General features: G+C 34.1%; 2 protein-coding genes across 3 annotated transcripts; one reads left to right on the top strand and one right to left on the bottom strand.

Annotated features, from left to right (window-relative positions):
* Positions 1-1,606: 1,606 nt before the first annotated feature.
* LOC124532240 (multiple epidermal growth factor-like domains protein 10) lies at positions 1,607-8,133 on the top strand. 2 transcript variants are annotated; one of them, XM_047107019.1, is made up of 6 exons: positions 1,607-1,785; positions 3,423-3,543; positions 4,213-4,277; positions 4,968-6,140; positions 6,507-6,613; positions 7,637-8,133. In XM_047107019.1, exons 1-6 carry the CDS (start codon positions 1,622-1,624, stop codon positions 7,714-7,716), a joined length of 1,710 nt encoding a protein of 569 aa, XP_046962975.1. In that variant the 5' UTR covers positions 1,607-1,621; the 3' UTR covers positions 7,717-8,133. The 2 variants fall into 2 exon arrangements, with proteins under 2 accessions (XP_046962975.1, XP_046962974.1); XM_047107018.1 differs by having other exon boundaries at positions 6,507-6,631.
* A 552-nt stretch (positions 8,134-8,685) lies between these two features.
* Positions 8,686-18,330, bottom strand: LOC124532309 (fibrillin-1-like). Its single transcript, XM_047107158.1, has 8 exons — positions 18,226-18,330; positions 15,748-15,895; positions 14,140-14,277; positions 11,514-11,562; positions 10,845-11,151; positions 10,414-10,594; positions 9,446-10,282; positions 8,686-8,928 (listed from the first exon to the last, which is right to left on the bottom strand). The coding sequence occupies exons 2-8, from the start codon at positions 15,888-15,890 to the stop codon at positions 8,730-8,732; spliced, it is 1,854 nt and encodes a 617-aa protein (XP_046963114.1). The 5' UTR covers positions 15,891-15,895; positions 18,226-18,330; the 3' UTR covers positions 8,686-8,729.
* Positions 18,331-18,607: the final 277 nt, after the last annotated feature.

Below are 18,607 nucleotides of genomic sequence, written 5' to 3'. Positions count from 1 at the left end.
AAATTACAAGAGACTAGTTATAGTATATCATAAGTAAATTAAGGTGACGTTATTAGTATCACTAATAATTTAAATCGTATTAATCAAACTTCAAATTGTATGTTTTGTTATTTCTAAGAAAACAAAAAATAATACAGTGGTATCTGAACAGACGAGAAAACACAAAGCCTTACCAAGTAAAAAATTATAATTTTCATGAAGTATAACTAAATTAATTTGTAAATTACATTTGTGTGATTAATAAAAAAAGGGGAATTACCGAGTTTTACTTTATGTTATAGAATCTGCATCCCGAACGTGATAGTTATATTTATACAGTTATTTTTATGTATTTTTATGCTATATATATATAGGTTGGCGGACGAGTATTGGGGCCTGATCGTAAGTGGTCACCACCGCCGAGAGATAATGGTGCTGGAAGAAACATTAACCATTCCTTACATTGCCAATGCGCTACCAACCTTGCGAACTAAGATGTTATGTCCCTTGTGCCTGTAGTTACACTGGCCCACTCACCCTTCAAACCGGAACACAATAATACCAAATACTTGATTGATGGATAGATAGAATATCTACATATATTTATGAATATATTGATAGAATATCTGAGTGGTAAGTACCTCCGAAAACGGGATTGCACCAAACCTACTATCAAATGGATATTTATACTGAGGCAGATTTCCTTAAACAAAATTTTTATTCAATTGAAAAAAAAATAGTAAATTTAGTTGTAGTCATACATAAAATAATCAAACAACCTTCATGTACATATCTTCGGTACAGTGTGCAGTTAAGTTCGGCTGATATAATCACGACGACACAACTGACGGACATATAACACGAAACAACATAAATATTACTGTTGAATACAATGATAAAAAGCTTAAAATAATTCTAGACATTGTCAATCGTATATATTTTGATCAAACTATTCTCATCGTTTCGATGACAAATCATTTATCAATGGAAATATTAAAAACGGACGCAGTCTGTCATTTAGTATAAATATAGTTAGAATAATTCGCGATGATTATAGTGACCATGTTTTTAAGTCAAATTATTAATGATAAATATTTTTGGATGTAATTTTTCAATAATAAACGGTTTGGCTATCTGATAACTGCATAATGTGTTTAGTGGTATTCTTATTAAAAAACAACAATTTAACGAAAAACAATAAATAGACAAAGAAATAGATAAACTACTAAGTACATTAAATACTAAAAATACAAAACAGTATACGTACCAAGTGCCTCTTACACACGAGGGAACGGAGAGACAACTATAAGATAGCGTAACAGGCTTTAACCATAAAGGTTACATGTAACGATCCAGGACCGAATCTACCAATATACGTAGGGCACAGTACTAAGGCTATGCTACCCGAGAGGCGGTAGACTCTAAAGTCGTCTGCTACTACCACCCCCTTCCTCCCCAATTTGGGCGTCCTGGTCCATCTAACCCCAGCACAGAACGTCACGCCGTTTCCCGTCATGATATACGCATTGATTTTACTCTATGCTTTTGAAGGTTTCATATTAAAATTGCCCTGTTATATATTATATTTTATGGACGCCCTAGAAACGATGAACAGTAGGCATTTTGTTCTGATTACAGAACAATGAACAATTTCCTATACTTTAATCATTTCACAATATTTGCTGGTGCTAATAAGATCATTTCTTGTGGTAACATGTTTCAACTAGAAAAACTGTGTTTTGGTGTGGGTTTAATATTGACTTTTGTATTTTTCGCAGACACACAATTATGTACAGAGAGACAGACGTAAGTGTGTTTTGTTATAACTTAAGTATAATATGCGAAGTGGGATTTCTTAATTATTTTACAAGGAAACAATAACGTGTCCCATTAATATTCAATATGACTAACTGGGTGTCGTGGGTTACTTATACGACTACAAGTTTTATCAAGAAAATCTCAGCGTCGATTTTGGTAGTTGAACTTTACTTCTTTGGAACTCAAAAACATTAAACGGTCCCGCGTGTAGAGTACTAAATTATGGTCGTGTTAAATTGACGTCCCATTATATTAAGGAAATAATTGAAGATTTTTGCACCTTTAGTAACTTACATAATTTATAGTCAGTAGTAGTAATGAGTCGAGATGGTCCAGTGGTTAGAACGCGTGCATCTTAACCGATGATTGCGGGTTTAAACCCAGGCAAGCACCGCTGTTTCATGTGTTTAATTTGTCTTAATAATTCATCTCGTGCTCAGTGGTGAAGGAAACCATCCTGAGGAAACCTACATGTGACAAATTTCATAGATATTCTGCCACATGTGTATTCCATCAACCCGCATTGGAACAGCGTGGTGGAATAAGTTCCAAAACCTTCTCCTCAAAAGGAGAGGAGGCCTTTAGCCCAGCAGTGGGAATTTACAGGCTGTTGTTGTTGTTTGTTGTTGTTGTTGTTTTGTTATAGTTTGGTTGTCATAAAGAATAATTTAATACATTAACTCCACGCAAATTACTACAAAAATAATCTTATAATAAAAATGAAAGTAAAAAGGAATTCCATCTGTTTTGCAAAGCTGTTAAAAAGAAATAAAATGAATAGCTTGTAATTGTCCCTCTGCCTAAGGCCTGATCTCCCTTTGAGGAGGTGTGATTCCGTCTCCCCCGAGTAGCTCCAAAATATATACCCGTGATTATATTTTATTGAAACCAGATTCGTGTCGATTTCCTTACAATTTTTTCCTTCAACTCTGAGCACAAGATTACAATAAACACAAATTAAGTACATGACATTAAGTGGTGGCTGTCTGGACATAAAGCTTCAAACCTTCTCCTCAAAGGGAGAGGAGGCCTTTAGCCCAGCAGTGGGAATTTACATGCTGTTGTTGTTGTTTGTTGTAGCCAGTGGTATTACAAGCAACCAAACTTATGTATATCAATGTCCAGCACATTAGCATATTGAGAAATATCTTTGTTTTTGATTAAGTTAATCAATATAATATAGGATCGTTTAATTATTTTTATTAGTCGTAAAACTATAAATTTCATATCAATAGCAGTAGATTTTATTATAAACAGCACCTCTCGTGTATCCTGAAGATAATTTTAAACTTAATAATTTTTAAACGGGTTAGTTCTGAAACTTATCACATTATGTGATTTTATAATAAAATTGCGTTTTTATTTTGAAAATTTTCTAGCAAATTTATTATAGGGCGTAATAAACAAATACATTTATTTACATAGAGTTGCTATGTCATATTTTGCCATATAATAACTTGCCTAGGTTAGTGGCGCAGATGTAAGGAATGATTGATAGTTCTTACGGTGGCAATGTCTACCTGGTGGTGATCACTTACCATCTGGTGACTCATTTGTTTGTCCGCCAAAAAACAAATTCAGTTGTACTGACATTTAACATTGAAAAGTTTTATTACATGTTACAGTTTCATGCGATGGGTCCCCGAAACATTCGTACGCTCTTACAAAGAGACCTATCAGGGTAACTGTTGGTATAGATGTACCAAGACCAGGTGGCGCTCCTATATAGATCAGAGAATGGTACCGGTAAGTCATAGCTTTCTTACTTTTATCAACAATCTTGTTAGCATATTTTTCGATATCATTATTACAGATTGAATTGTTTTGGAATATTCCAATGACAAATAACATATGTTTGAGTGACGTTTATTTAAAAATTGGCAGACTTGCAAATAGTCTAAGCACTAGCGCGCACTGCTAACTTTTGTCACGGCGACTTTTTCGTTACTCTTGTACGTGAATATGTACAGATGCAGACACAAATGTCACTCAATTGTCACGTCGTAAAGTGCGCGCACCTCCATACATATTCATGACTCATGACAAAAGTTACCAGTGCGCGCTAGTTCTTACAGATAGTAAGTGGTCACAGACGTTGGCATGAGCCAACAGTCTTAGGAACTATGGTATTATGGTCCTTGTACCAGTAATTACACAGACTAACTCGTCTTTTAACTGACTAGCATATTGTGTATTGTTGCTTGGCGGTAGTGTATGTGATTAATGGACAATAGTGACGTATCTCATCAAAATATATATCTATCGTATGTAAAGAAATGTAACAGCCTGTATATGGCCTTCATATATACTGAGACGTCTTAACTTTTCGAGGATTTTGATGCTAATTTTTTTTATTGCATAGTTATAAGGCTAATGTGTAAAAAAAAGAATAATATCATATTTATGTGATTGTAGAAACAAGTCGTGGAAAACAAAGATGTCTGCTGTGCTGGTTACATGGAGGATGACACATCACTTCAGTAAATATATTTATTTATGTAAACAATAATTGCATGATTGTAATAAGCTTATAATTTAAACTTTATATCTATAAATGATATATATGTTGAGCTGACTGACTATTAACGCACATTCTCTGAACTTGAATAGCTGAAATTTAGAACATATATTTAATTTATGACATAAAGATCAGCATAAAATCGTTTTTCTTTTTTTAATTTTGGGAGAAGATTTAGCACGTTTGTATTTTTTGTTTGTTTGTGTGTGAGTGATCAGTTAAATCACATATATTGTCGTGACGTAGCGCTATCCAGCACGTTACAGCACAGTAGATAATATAAAAAGTTGTAAACACATGTGCTGGTCAAACATTTTTCCATTCTTACGTAAGGCTATTGATAAGAACACCATTATTAAAATAAGGTCACGAACGGAATACACTTGTTTTTCTTACATTTTTCCTCACGTTACATTAATTAATTAAATTTATTGAATAAAAAAGTCTTAATTTTTTTATTTTAAATGGATCTATTTTTATATCGGTGTGTGCTCATTATAATAGGCTTGTCATTGATTCTGTTCAAGATACTTTAACTACAATTAGTCTTGGTCACTTTTTGCCAACATTTTAGTTGAATCAAGTCTAACTTTTATATTCATTTGATTAAATATATAGCATGAGTTCTAATTATAAATAAAATTAATTCCAGACTGAAATGTAATCCGATCTGCAGACCGACTTGTAAAAACGGATACTGCAAGAGTCCGAGTCAATGCGCCTGCAACGAAGGATATGAACTCGATCAGGATAATCCACACAATTGCTTGCCAATTTGCCAAACGAGTTGCGGTCATGGCACTTGTATCAGACCAGACGTGTGTGATTGTAATTTCGGTTATACTTTCACTAATTCAACTTGCCAAGCAATCTGCACTGAAGCCTGTGTAAACGGCACTTGTGTTGCACCGGATACCTGCGAGTGCTTTAACGGTTACAGGAAAACTGAAAACAATCTTTGTCTACCGTATTGCTCAAATGGATGCCCTCATGGAACTTGTGTCGCTCCAGAAAACTGCACTTGTGACGATGGCTGGTATAAAGATAGCTCAGATGATTGTGTACCACGCTGTGATGTTAACTGTGGTGGGGGATATTGCATTGCTCCAAATGTTTGTGAATGTGATTCTGGATATGAAAAATCTCATAATGGCACATGTATACCCACGTGCTCTAAAGAATGTCTTCACGGAATTTGCGCAGCTCCTGACAATTGTGTATGTAATGGCGGTTGGCGTAAAAATGAAACTGGTGACTGCATACCCATTTGTAACATTGACTGTGGTGTAGGAGGTACTTGTATCGAGCCTGATGTTTGTGAATGTGAATCTGGTTATGGAAAAACTTTAAATGGAACGTGCGTTCCTCAATGTTCCAATGGTTGTCCAAACGGTACTTGCGTAAGTCCTAATGTGTGCGAATGTAATGAAGGTTGGAATAAAACTCAATTAGGTATTTGTGAACCGTATTGTAATAACGGTTGTGTCTTTGGTACCTGTATTGAACCAGATGTATGCCGGTGTCACGCTGGCTATAAATTGAATATGGATAACACAAATGACTCTCTGTGTATCCCTGAATGTAAAAACTGTAACGGTATTTGTGTAGCTCCTGATAATTGTGTAGATATATCAGTAACCACAACAGAAGTAGCATCTGCAGAATGTAACGATTCCACTTGTATTGATAAAAAAGATAGTACAATATCTGTGACGGAGACAAGCGATTATGAAAGAACCAGAGAGAATGCAGAAGTGACCGTGTCACCCATAGACGAAGCTCGTGATATTAATACTGATGCGATTTATCAGAAAGAAAGCATATGGTATGTGTTATGCTTTTTCCTAACAATAATTTTTGTATTATGTATATAAAAATAATACAGGTAGATTGGACGGGCAAAGGGGTCACCCGATGGACATCACTTATACATACCACAGACATTTGTGTTGTCAGAAATATTAATAATTCACACTTCGGAAACTACAATGTCATGCCTTTTGTATCGGCACACTGGCTCACTCATGTTTCCTAGCCGAATACAACAGTGCAAAGTATTGCTGTGGACACAAATACACATTACCGAGTAAATATGTAATTATACAATCAAATAAAAGAAATAGCAAATAAAAATAAAAATAAATAGGTGTTGAGTAAAAGCCCATCTTTTATACTAAATACGTCTTTTCAGGTCAAATTATTGGATTTACATTGCTGTAACCGTAGTTGCTGTAACATTGATTGCTTTCATCCTTCTTATTGTGAAGAGGAAAGCAGTGGCCCGAATGTGTCATGGAGGTAGTTATATTATTGAAGGTATACTTTTATTATTGCATAATAGGCTTATTTTTATCTATTAGGAGTACCTAACAGTAGTTAATAAGTATTTCTGCTATGGATACTAGTATTAGCTGTAGGTCAAATTTTAATTTGATTATAGTGGTATTCTATTGGTCATTTGGCAAGCTAATGGCAATGATAAAGTAATAAAACCAATGGAACTAGTCATACGTACAAAGAATTTACTTTAAAATATTAAAGCTTTTATCGAGGAAATTGCATGAAATATTATGGACGAGGTCGATTTCTTACTTCAAAGAGGATACTCATTAAGAGTTTTTCCTGCCTGTAATTTAAGAGTTCATTATTAGACAAATTAAAAAAATATTTTACCGGAAATTTATGACCTTTTTATAATTAACATTATCTTAGGTATTATTGAAACATTTAACAATAATTTCCACTATTATCTGTAATTGATTTGTCAAAAATAAAGCCAGAGCTTTGATCTATGTGACAAAATAGACGCTGCATTGGATACTATCGTGATAAATCACGAAGGATACTTACGACCATAATTCAATTCGAGCTCTCTATAACTTAAAAACAATTCACTTATGTGGTACAATAATTAAAAGAGGACGTTTCGATGAACAGTTATTAGTTAATCAGTTATTAGGTTTTTTTTACGAAACAATTTCTTAATTTATTTTGTGTTATATCTTACATCACAATCTGTATGTAAGTAATCTGGAAGCCTATTTCATCCCGGATCAAGTCCTACTATTCATCACAAAAGTAAACCTTAAATGAATACTAATGGGGGGCCAATTTGTTCGTATTTGCATCGGTTACAATACGATTCCGATTAAATTGCGATGCAACATCGAACAAACCATAATTGGACTGTGTTAGTAGAATATGTAAATCGCTGAATGTTTATTACATCTGACATTTTGTTACTGGCATTATTTGTATAGAATTCAAAGCAGTAAAATATGATATTTGAGACTTGTCTCATTAGAGTTTCCTTTTTTTCAGGCGAAAGAGAAAGTGAAGCATGTCATTCTATACAGAGAGATATGAGTTATTTGAAGATGATGCACAAAGAACAAAATTAAAGATCTCAAAAATACGTCTTTTAAGCTAGCAAGAGAATCCCTGATAAAAAACATTATAATAGCCAGCTGAAACAAATAATATCGCTGGCTCGGAAAGCTAAATTTTAGATTAGAGAAGAATCAACCAAAACAACTCACCGATTTCAATATTTATTTTTATCGATTACTATCTAATTGTTTTGAGTCTAGTATAATATGTTGTTTGGTAAATCATTGTTGCTATTTTAATTTTGTTATACGAATTGTTCGTTATGAATGACATCAATATTTGTTTATCAAATATAAAAAGAAACTAATCCAGAATATATCATATCTCCTCTCTCTATTCCTTCTGGTATGAGAAGCAAGTAGAGGATTGATTGTTATGTAAATTTAATTTATTATTTATCTATTATGAGTATATTAATGGATGTTGTATTTTAGTGTATTTTATAATTATACAATTAAAATTATGTTTTTGGTTTTATTAAACGATTTTGAAATCTAAGCTTCAGCAGCGCACTATTGTAATTATTTTTAACAAAATCTTATTAAGTTTACTAGGCCATGTAATAGTATGCACTAAACTGTAACAGCCTGTAAATATCTGAGGTTTTCTTTCCTTTCGAGGCGCAATGATAAGTTTAGATGCGATTAAATTACATGTTTTGGTGTAGGAAAACGTCACGAGGAAAACTGCTTGTGTCGGTTGAAAACCAGCTATTTGTACCCACCAACATATTGCAGGCATGTGTAGTGTTTATATATTCTTACTTTTTAGACTACTTTTATAATCAAGCCTTTAAAAGATATACATAAATAAGAAACTTTTAAACACGATATTATTCATATACCTCTTTAAGTTAAGTATTTTCAAATAGTAGCCATGTCCCCTACTTATTTTTAATGAAAAGTTCTTCTTAAAAGGCACTGCTGACTATACGTCAACATAAATAAATTTTAATGAGGAAGAAAATAAATAAATGTATATATTCATTATGAGAGCTTTATTAAAATAATTGTTACGTAAATCTTTAATAATCAGGTACGTCAAATATCAGAAGTTCAGCAACGTTTAGAGGTTGTTTATCGTCGACTGACCGGCGAATGCGTTTCACGCAAGCTGGGCGGCCCTTCACACTGGTGTCTTTATAATAGCCGACATTGCAGATGCAGAAGTGAGGCGCTGAGCAGATACCATTGGGACAGCCACCAGGGCAATTGGGAATGCATCTATAAGAAAATTTAAGCAATTCAATAACATTAATCAATCTCTGTGTTTCTTATAACATTCGCTAATTATATATTAATTACTTATTTCGAGATACAGTACTACAACTTTAAGTTTAAAAGTTATGGAAATTGGTAAATTAATAATTCATAACTTTAAGTGCTATTTTTGTTTCAACATATCTTTTTAACTAGTTGTTGGAATATATATGTCACCGTAAGATTATAATATTCGTTAGATAACCTGTCGAAATATTTTGAACCGTGAAATATGATTGCAATTAAACGTATTATTTGACGCTATATTGTAATCTATCGATGGGAACCGGTCAAATTGTGAACTGGCGTAGAACGGATGCATGTCGCGTGCTGATTGATTGAATCCTATGTGCCCCATGCTACCCCTGAATGGATAAGTTACCAACTCACATTCGCCTATAAAATTCGAATTAGCATAGTAAGCTGGTTTACATTAATTATTCAGAAAATACTTAGTGCACATTTAGTAAATAATAATTACCTGTTTGGCTCGTTTGCATCAGATAAATAACCCGGGTTACAGCGGCATATATTGTCTCCAATACAAACGCCATTGATACATGGTTGAGAGCATTGGCTGGAAACTTGGCTTTCAGAAAATTGATTGTAGCTAGTTTGACCTTGAATTTCGGTTTCTCTGTGGCTTCCGCTTTGCACATCAAACTGACCTTGATAATCGTACTGGCCTCGATTGCCATAGCCATGGCTACCAGGATAAACTTGTACGCCAGGGTACATTTGATTTTCCGGGTATACTTGATTTCCAGGGTACATTTGGTTTCCAGGATACATTTGGTTTCCAGGATACATTTGGTTTCCAGGATACATTTGGTTTCCAGGATACATTTGATGATCTGGGTTCATGTTATTTTCGGGGTACATTTGGTTTCCAGGATAAATTGGCTTTCCAGGAATAGGTTGATATCCTGGGTAAACTTGGTTTCCAGGATTACCTTGATTTCCAGGACTTACTTGATTTCCAGGGCTTGCTTGATTTCCAGGGTTTACTTGATTTCCAGGATACGCATGATTTCCAGGATATACTTGATTGCCAGGATAGACTTGATTTCCGGGGTACAATGGATTTCTAGGTATATCTTGAGTAAAAGTGCCGTTAACTGTGTTGTTTCTACCAGGGTACCGTTGTCCAGGCTGTCCATCTTCACCTATGTCCCCTCTAGGTAATTCACCACCAGGGTAGATAGGACGGTTTGGTGGATTCGTTGGATGGAAAGGAGGAGGGGTATTTGTAGGCCTTGCTGCTTGCGGATATTCACAGACATTTGGAGACACGCATCTTCCGTCTGGTTTACATCCCCTAAAATATAAATTTATTGTTTATTTATTTAGCTAAATTATTTCTGGTGACGTAACTTGGCATTATAGTTAAAGTTATGATAAAATTAAAGCCTTCGTTGTGAATGATCAATCAACATGAGTAAAACTTACTGAGAACATTGAGGAATGCATTTTCCTTGTTGATCTCTGCTATATCCTTGTTTGCAGCGGCAGTCGTTCGGTGCGACGCAGTCTCCATTAATGCAATTATCACAAACTGGCTTGCAGTTTCCATCAGGAGTAGGTTGATACCCCACTTTACACTTACAGGTATTAGGTTCAGTACAATTTCCTAAAAATGAAATTTATATCGTGTTAATTTTATTGGCAAAGTTTCTTTCTTTTATATTTGTATCAATATGATATATGATTTTCATATAAAATAAGTAAATAATTCTTATGCTAGATTAACACCGTCAGTATTTAGGTATCAACTAGCTTGACAACCAAATGAAGATGCATCAAATTTCAATTATTTTGACGGTGAATTAAAATTCGAATTTTTTAGGAATGTTATGTTTATATTTTGTCAATATTTTTACCTAAGCCACCACAGTTTTCTTTGCAAGCAGGTACGCAGAATTTGCTGTCTGAATCCAGCTTATACCCCTCTTTGCACAAACATTCGCCACCACTACAGCGACCGTTCTGACATCCTATGGGACAGGTTGGTATACAAAAGCCAGCTACATTTTTAACATGATCAGGGAAACATGTGCACGTCTCTGGCGCTGAACAGTGACCATTCACACATTCTTGACTGCAAACAGGATCACAGATTCTGAAGTTGTATATGTTTCTTATGTATCCTTGACAGCAGGATCTGATACGGCTGAGGTCGGGCCTCGACTGGAAAAAAAGTTAAATAATCAGTAGGACATATTTCAATTGCTATGTATATTTATAGCAGGCAATTATTTTTTTTCATTCTCCTACCCTTATCCGAATTTTATTTGGGGTCAGCGCAGCATGTCTTCTCCTTTCATACTTCTCTGTCGGACGTCATCTCACAAGTAACATTCATCTAACCATATCTTCTTTCACACAATCCGTCCATCGTTTATTTGGTCCTGTACCATATATATAATATAATATAATATCCATCCACATTCATGCTCAAGACCTTCCTTACAACATTATCCGAATTCCTCCTCATAATATGTTATGTTACAGCAGGCAATTAATTATAATAAATTTATAATATTACTTACTCCATTACCAACGGGGGCACGAGCAGGGTCATGGACCAAGCTGGCTGTTCTGCAAAATGAAACAGGTATTAGATTTGATATTGTGATTTAGTGTGTCTGTGTTTGATTCTTTTTAAATAATGTATTTAATTCTGAACGACACATTGATTGGAGTAGTAGTATGAGAGATTCAATCCCATTATGGCTTTTAATTTTTAGCTAAATATATATAATACTCTTTATTGCACTGAGAAATTTTACACAGAAGTTTTAAACATGAAATTTTTGTTTACAATGGCGGGCTTATTTCTAAAAGAAATTTCTTCCAGCCAACCCACAGCTGTAAGAGATAGTGTTATATAGCAGGTATAAATAGTGCAACATTAGATACTCTTAGTAACATTATATAAAAGAAACAATATTAATATAATATATATTACGCTTACATAAATATATATAATAGAATAAATACATATATATTAAATTATTATACTTATACTACATCTAGATACACAAATATTATAAATATATCTACCGTACGAAAATAAATAAATAAATAAATAAATAAAAAAAAAGATAATGGTAAATTTGTCAAATTTATGAAAGTTGTGAGAGAAAGTGCTCTTTTACTCTTTTTTTAAAGAGGTTGATATTTGGACTCTTTTGGATGGATTTTGGGAGACTGTTCCAGAGATTTGCTGCACGTACCGTGAAGGAGTTAAGCAGAAACTTTGTATTACATTTAGGCACTTCTAACTCTGAAGTAATACAGGAACGTCTAGAACGTGTTGGAGGAGGAAGAAGATTGAAACGGGAGCGAAGGTAAGCAGGAGAATTTGGATCATTAAGAATATTAAAGAGGACTGAAAGGATGTGCATATCACGGCGAAGGCGGATAGGGAGCCATTTAAGTTGAGTACGAAATGCAGATATATGGTCATATTTACGTAAGCCGTAAATGAACCGAATAGCCAGGTTTTGAAGACGCTCTAATTTATTAAGTAGCTCCTCAGTCACATCCAAAAAGCAGACATCAGCGTAGTCGAGGATTGGTAGAAGAAGAGATTGCGCTAGCATAATTTTTGTACTGAAAGGGAGAAAGTATTGGAGACGTTTAAGAGAGTGGTAAGTGTAGTGTATCCGCTTGCTAACATCATTGACTTGGGCCACCCAGGACATATTGCAGTCAATAACAAGACCCAAGTTCCTAACTGAATCGCAGTAAGAAATTGGAATCCCGTCATAAAGTAGTTTGGGGACTAGCCCCCAGTCTAGCTTGCTTCTAAGCCTGCTACTGCCAACAATTATGGCTTGTGATTTTTTGGGATTCACAAGAAGGCCAAAAGATCCAGCCCACGACTGAATAGCAGACAGGTCCATATTCAATAAATCAACAGCCCTGGGTAGCTCAGCCAAACTAAAATGTCGATAAAGCTGTAGATCATCTGCATACAGATGGAAGGGAGAAGTAATAAATCGGGAAATGTTATTAATAAAAATAGAAAACAGTAATGGTGAAAGTACGCCGCCTTGAGGGACACCAGCCGTGAGCTCTAACCAATCTGACGAGGAATCGTCGGTTTTTACACATTGCTGGCGTCCGAAAAGGTATGAATGAAACCAGTTAATAACAAGAGGAGAGACGTTGACTGCTCGAAGAGTACCAAGAAGTATGTCAAAATCAACGGAGTTGAAGGCGCTGCTAAAATCCAATAGAGCAATTGCAGTGAGCTTGGTGTTATCCATAGCCCACCGCACATCCTCCGTTATCTTCAGCAAGGCACCAACAGTGCTGTGGGATGGACGAAAACCGGATTGGAAAGGACATAACAGGTTGTAAGTTGTAAGAAAGGAATAAAGTTGTTCGTGTACAATGGACTCAATGACCTTAGAGAGGATAGGGAGGATAGATATAGGACGATATTGGGACATAGAGGTAGGATTGCTGGTTTTGGGAAGAGGTATAACGATAGCCCTTTTCCAGAGTGTTGGGAAGACATTGCATGAAAGTGAATAATTTATAATGTGAGTGATCACTGGTGCAATGTCATCCAACACTGGTAGAATCATATTAAGGCTGAGGCTATCGCTACCAATATTATAACATTGGTAGCGATAGCCTCATTATAACATTGGATAAATATTTACATGTTTGTTAATAACATTATAGAGGGATGAGGAATGTCTATTACCTTTGGTCTCTCCGGTTGAAAAAAAAATGTTCAAAGCATAGATTAAATAGGTTTAAATTTGCGACTGCTTATGAAGCACTAGAATTCATAATATGATCCTACATTATATTGGCAGAAATATCATATTCAGCTCGACTTTTGCTAATGTTATAGAAAAATATAGAGAGATAGAAGAAGTCATGTAAATTACTGACTCACGAGGCGGAATTTATTTATTTGTAATAATTGTGCATTCTGTGTTTGCTGTGTGATTCGTAATGATATTAACAGTATTGCACATTTTTTGTATTTTGTTATCTGAATATTAGTTACCTGTTACATTGTCTTCAAGATTAGAACAGTTACGTTATGATCTATAAATAATTTTTTGACTATATTTTAATAATCTATCGTAACAAAAAAGGAATTATAGACGACGAAAGTAGAATCTAGGTTTATTGTTATATATTACTTACGGTACTTCGATGTAGCAAACTCCCACTTCGAAGTCAATATGACGCGACGTGTTTTGGACACCATAGCCATGTTGAGAGACGTTCTGAGCTGCATAGCCATGTTGTGTCATATTCTGACGCAGGCCATAGCTGCCGAAACTATAAAAAGAATCAACGAATTAGTTTATGATTAAATATTTATAGGTAATATTATAAGATAATAATACCATAATCATCAATCGTTTGGTAGTTACAAAAAGAAAATCAGAACAGAATAGATTATGTCAAGTGATACACGTTTTATCAATTTAATTTGACAAAATAACGTGATACAAAAGGAGGATTACTTCGACTAATAACTACTTCTACTAGTTAAATATATTGTGTTAAGGATTTAATAAATACATTTTAGTAAGCTGTATTATGTAACATGAACCATCTCATAGATTTTACTTGCTACGAATCCTCAAGGATATCATCAACAACATTCCTGCCTTCCTAGTTTTATTTGAAATTTATTAGGTATATACGGTGAACAAGATTGTATTTTAAAACAAATACTTTTAAAACTACGTACAGGATCTAGGAAGGCGTCGGCGTGAGGTAACTTTCAAGTGTTGCGTACACTTGAAATTTTCCTCACGCCTTGCTTATCGAGTGGGAAGAGCTTTTGTCCAGAAATATTTTTCAAGAGATAAATTTGATATTTTCCTTAAAGAAGACTTATGAATTTCAGATAACCCCGCTTGCACGTGGTAAATATGAAAGTACTTAGAATTATATAAAACAAAAAGGCGGGTAATATAAGCTGCTACACTGCGTAATACACGAATTTAGAAGTTTTTTTATAGGGTCCACGTGTATTTTATTTTATTATTAAGAACTGTTTGCTGAGCTTGTTGAAAATTGGTGGTAGGGCTTTGTGCAAGCCCGTCTGGGTAGGTACCACCCACTCATCAGTTATTCTACCGCCAAACAACAGTACTCGGTATTGTTGTGTTCCGGTTTGAAGGGTGAGTGAGCCAGTGTAACTACAGTTACAAGGGACATAATATCTTAGTTCCCAAGGTTGGTGGCGCATTGACGACTTAAGGAATACTTAATATTTCTTACAGCGTCATTGTCTATGGGTAATGGTGACCACTTACCATCAGGTGGCCCATATGCTCGTCCGTCAACCTATACCATAAAAAAAAATGGTTTACAAAGGAGGCAAGACTATCTTGTATTGAGAATTAAAAAAAAAATCAGTCCGTTGTGTCTAGTGTATAAGACAGTAGATACAACAGGTAAGTGATTATTATAATATCTTTTATAAATTGTCACTGATAGGTGAAATTTTAATATATATTAAAACAAAGTCTTTGCCAACAAACTAAAAAAATAGATTCTCACTGATCTCTGATATTTTACTTATTTATCGATAGCATTATATTCCAATATATAGCCGTCAATCTGAATCTATACTAGTCTAAAATAATCTATATAATATATATGTACATTTTTGTATGTAGGAGTAATCTTCGAAACAAGAACATTTACGTCGAAACTGGGACTATAATAGAAAATATATCTACACATTGTAAAATTTTAATTTAATAGTAAAAAATAAAGTATGCAATTGAGTACTTAGGATAGTTGGCTCCAGGGTTATAGTTGTACGCCCCGCCTCCCCTGTGACCACCCTTAACGGATTTCACGTTGACGTACTGGGCATCGTCGTTTGCGCACGCGCTGCTCAGCAACAGCGCGCCAATTAGAATGACGTACATAATATCTGTGACACATTAAATAATTATGATTAATTAATATAAACATTAATATAATCTCTGTTGTTTTGCGTATTCAGAATACATTCAATTACATTAATGGTAATAATATTGTTGAAACAAAAGGTGCAAGTACCTTGTGTACGCGCGTATAAATTTATACATTTTCGGCGTAATTAAGAGTTGTATTTTAAGTGATTAGCAATTAATTATATTAAAATATTATTAAAAAATATAAATCTTAGAAGTATTATTTAGGAATTTATTTTCAAACATTTGAAAATAATATAACACATCAGAGGAAATATTAGCTTAATTTAAAAAAAAAAACTGATAAAAGAGAAACCTTATTCTACTTGACTACCACCGCAAATTGACCGTTGTACTGTAAAAGATTTGTAAAATCAAACATCAAAATCAAAATAAACTTTATTCAAGTCGGCTTTTACAAGCACTTTTGAATCGTCAATTAACAATGAAGTGGAGCTACCACCGGTTCGGAAAGTAGATTCTAAATTTGGTGTCATTATCATAGTGTTATATTGACTTATTACCTACCTAAGTGGTAGTTCAATCATATAAAGCAAGTATGAACTCGAACGGAAACACGGAATGCTGTTTTCTTAAACGCGGTGAAGCCGCAGTGAACAATATTTTATGTGACCTATCACAAGTTAGAAAGAAAAACGATAAAAAAATGAAAGAATTATCCAAATTTGTAATTTAGTTATAATTGTGTGTGCTATAAAAATAAATAAAATAACTTTAGAAGATTTTACCGATTCAAAATTATGTACAACCAAAAAATCGTTTGCTGCGAAATGGATACTCGGAGATTTTTTATATGATTCTCGCAAAAGGACGAATTGATTCGTGTGGAAGACTTAGTTGATAATTATTTACGATTTGCTGTAAATTGGAAACATAGCGATGATTGATTCATATGCGATAAAATTATATGTAAAAACGTTATTGTTAAAAAAACTTAACATGATAATTTTTTGACAAATCCTCTGTGTATTTTACAAGTACTTTGTAATATAGAATTATATAAAGCCCTTTTGTTATATAAATATTGTAGTACTTTATATATTGTAAGAAAATTTATATATCTATACTAATATTATAAAGAGGTACAATTGATACAATTCTAAAATCATTTATATTAATCCTTTATCATGTGTGTTCTGTCTAGTGCTTTTCACGGCCAAACTACTGATCCGAAATCGATGAAATTTGCTATGAAACAAGCTTTAACTTCAAGGAAGGACATATAATACGGCTGCTAATAACTGACGAGCAACCCCTACAATGGAACACGTTTGGGTTAATTGGCTAATTTATTGGTATTATGACGATTATATATTAATAGTTGAAAAAATCACTGCGACCGGCTGTTTTGCTACTACTAACCAATGAGTTAAATTTCGGAGCTGAGATGGCCCAGTAGTTAGAACGCATCTTAACCGATGATTTCGGGTTCAAACCCAAGCAAGCACCACTATATATATGTGTGCTTAATTTGTGTTTACAATTCATCTCGTGCTCGGCGGTGAAGGAAAACATCGTGAGGAAAGTGTCTAATGTGTCTAATTTCATCGAAATTCTGCCATATGTGCATTCCACCAACCCGCATTGAAACAGCGTGGTGGAATATGTTCCAAACCCTGTCCTTAATGGAAGAGGAGGCCTTAGCCCCGCAGTGGGAAATTTACAAGCTGTTACTTTACTTTTTTTGTAATGAATTCAATTTACGATATATACTTTTAATTAGAACTACCCATGTGTTTGTCATATATATTAAACCGATATCATTATTAATTATAGTCACTATTGCCTGTGCCTCTGTATCAATTAAAAAAAAAAAAAAAAAAAACTTTCTCGTCATTTAAGAAAACCTCTTTTTTTTAAGGTATAGTTTGGCGGACGAGCATATGGGCCACCTGATGGTAAGTGGTCACCATCGCCCATAGACAATGACGCTGTAAGAAATATTAACTATTCCTTAAATCGTCAATGTGTCACCAACCTTGGGAACTAAGATGTTATGTCCCTTGTGCCTGTAGTTACACTGGCTCACTCACCCTTCAGACCGGAACACAACAATACTGAGTACTGTTATTTGGCGGTAGAATAACTGATGAGTGGGTGGTACCTACCCAGACGGGCTTGCAAAAAGCCATACCACCAAGTATAAATTATTTTGTAATTTATTTAATATTAAAATTAAATTGTTTGTACTCTCACAAAATTCGGAAACACTCGTAAAAACATTACTTAAATTATTTTTGCACAATTGTCTAACAACAGAGTATAAATATAACTTATGTTTCCTTACCTTGGCCTTAACGATTTTATGTTCCACACTCTATAACTCTCTGAATGATACTATGGTTAATATTTGTACGTTGAGTGTTGTGATGTGCGAATCATTAATATCGATAAAGTTGCATCGTAGTTAAACGTTAGTGGTTCTGTAGTTAAATTATTTTTAAAATGTGAAGTGTTGTTATGGATATTTTTTTGTTACTTGCAATTCGATTAGTACTTCTTGAACATGAATAGTTCAGCATTTATTCTTTTCGAAAGGAGCTGTAAAGGTTTTGGTATTTGTTATTTCGCTTATTATTACATTATTGGGATTTCCACTATCCTTTTTATGAGTATTAACATATGTATATCTTTATTCAATGTATTGCATACTATACATACAAAAGTTT

Source organism: Vanessa cardui, chromosome 9 (genome assembly GCF_905220365.1).
Source record: "Vanessa cardui chromosome 9, ilVanCard2.1, whole genome shotgun sequence".
NCBI lineage: Eukaryota > Metazoa > Arthropoda > Insecta > Lepidoptera > Nymphalidae > Vanessa > Vanessa cardui.
Note: the sequence above shows the minus strand (reverse complement) of the source record. Positions and strands in the feature narration are given on the sequence as shown.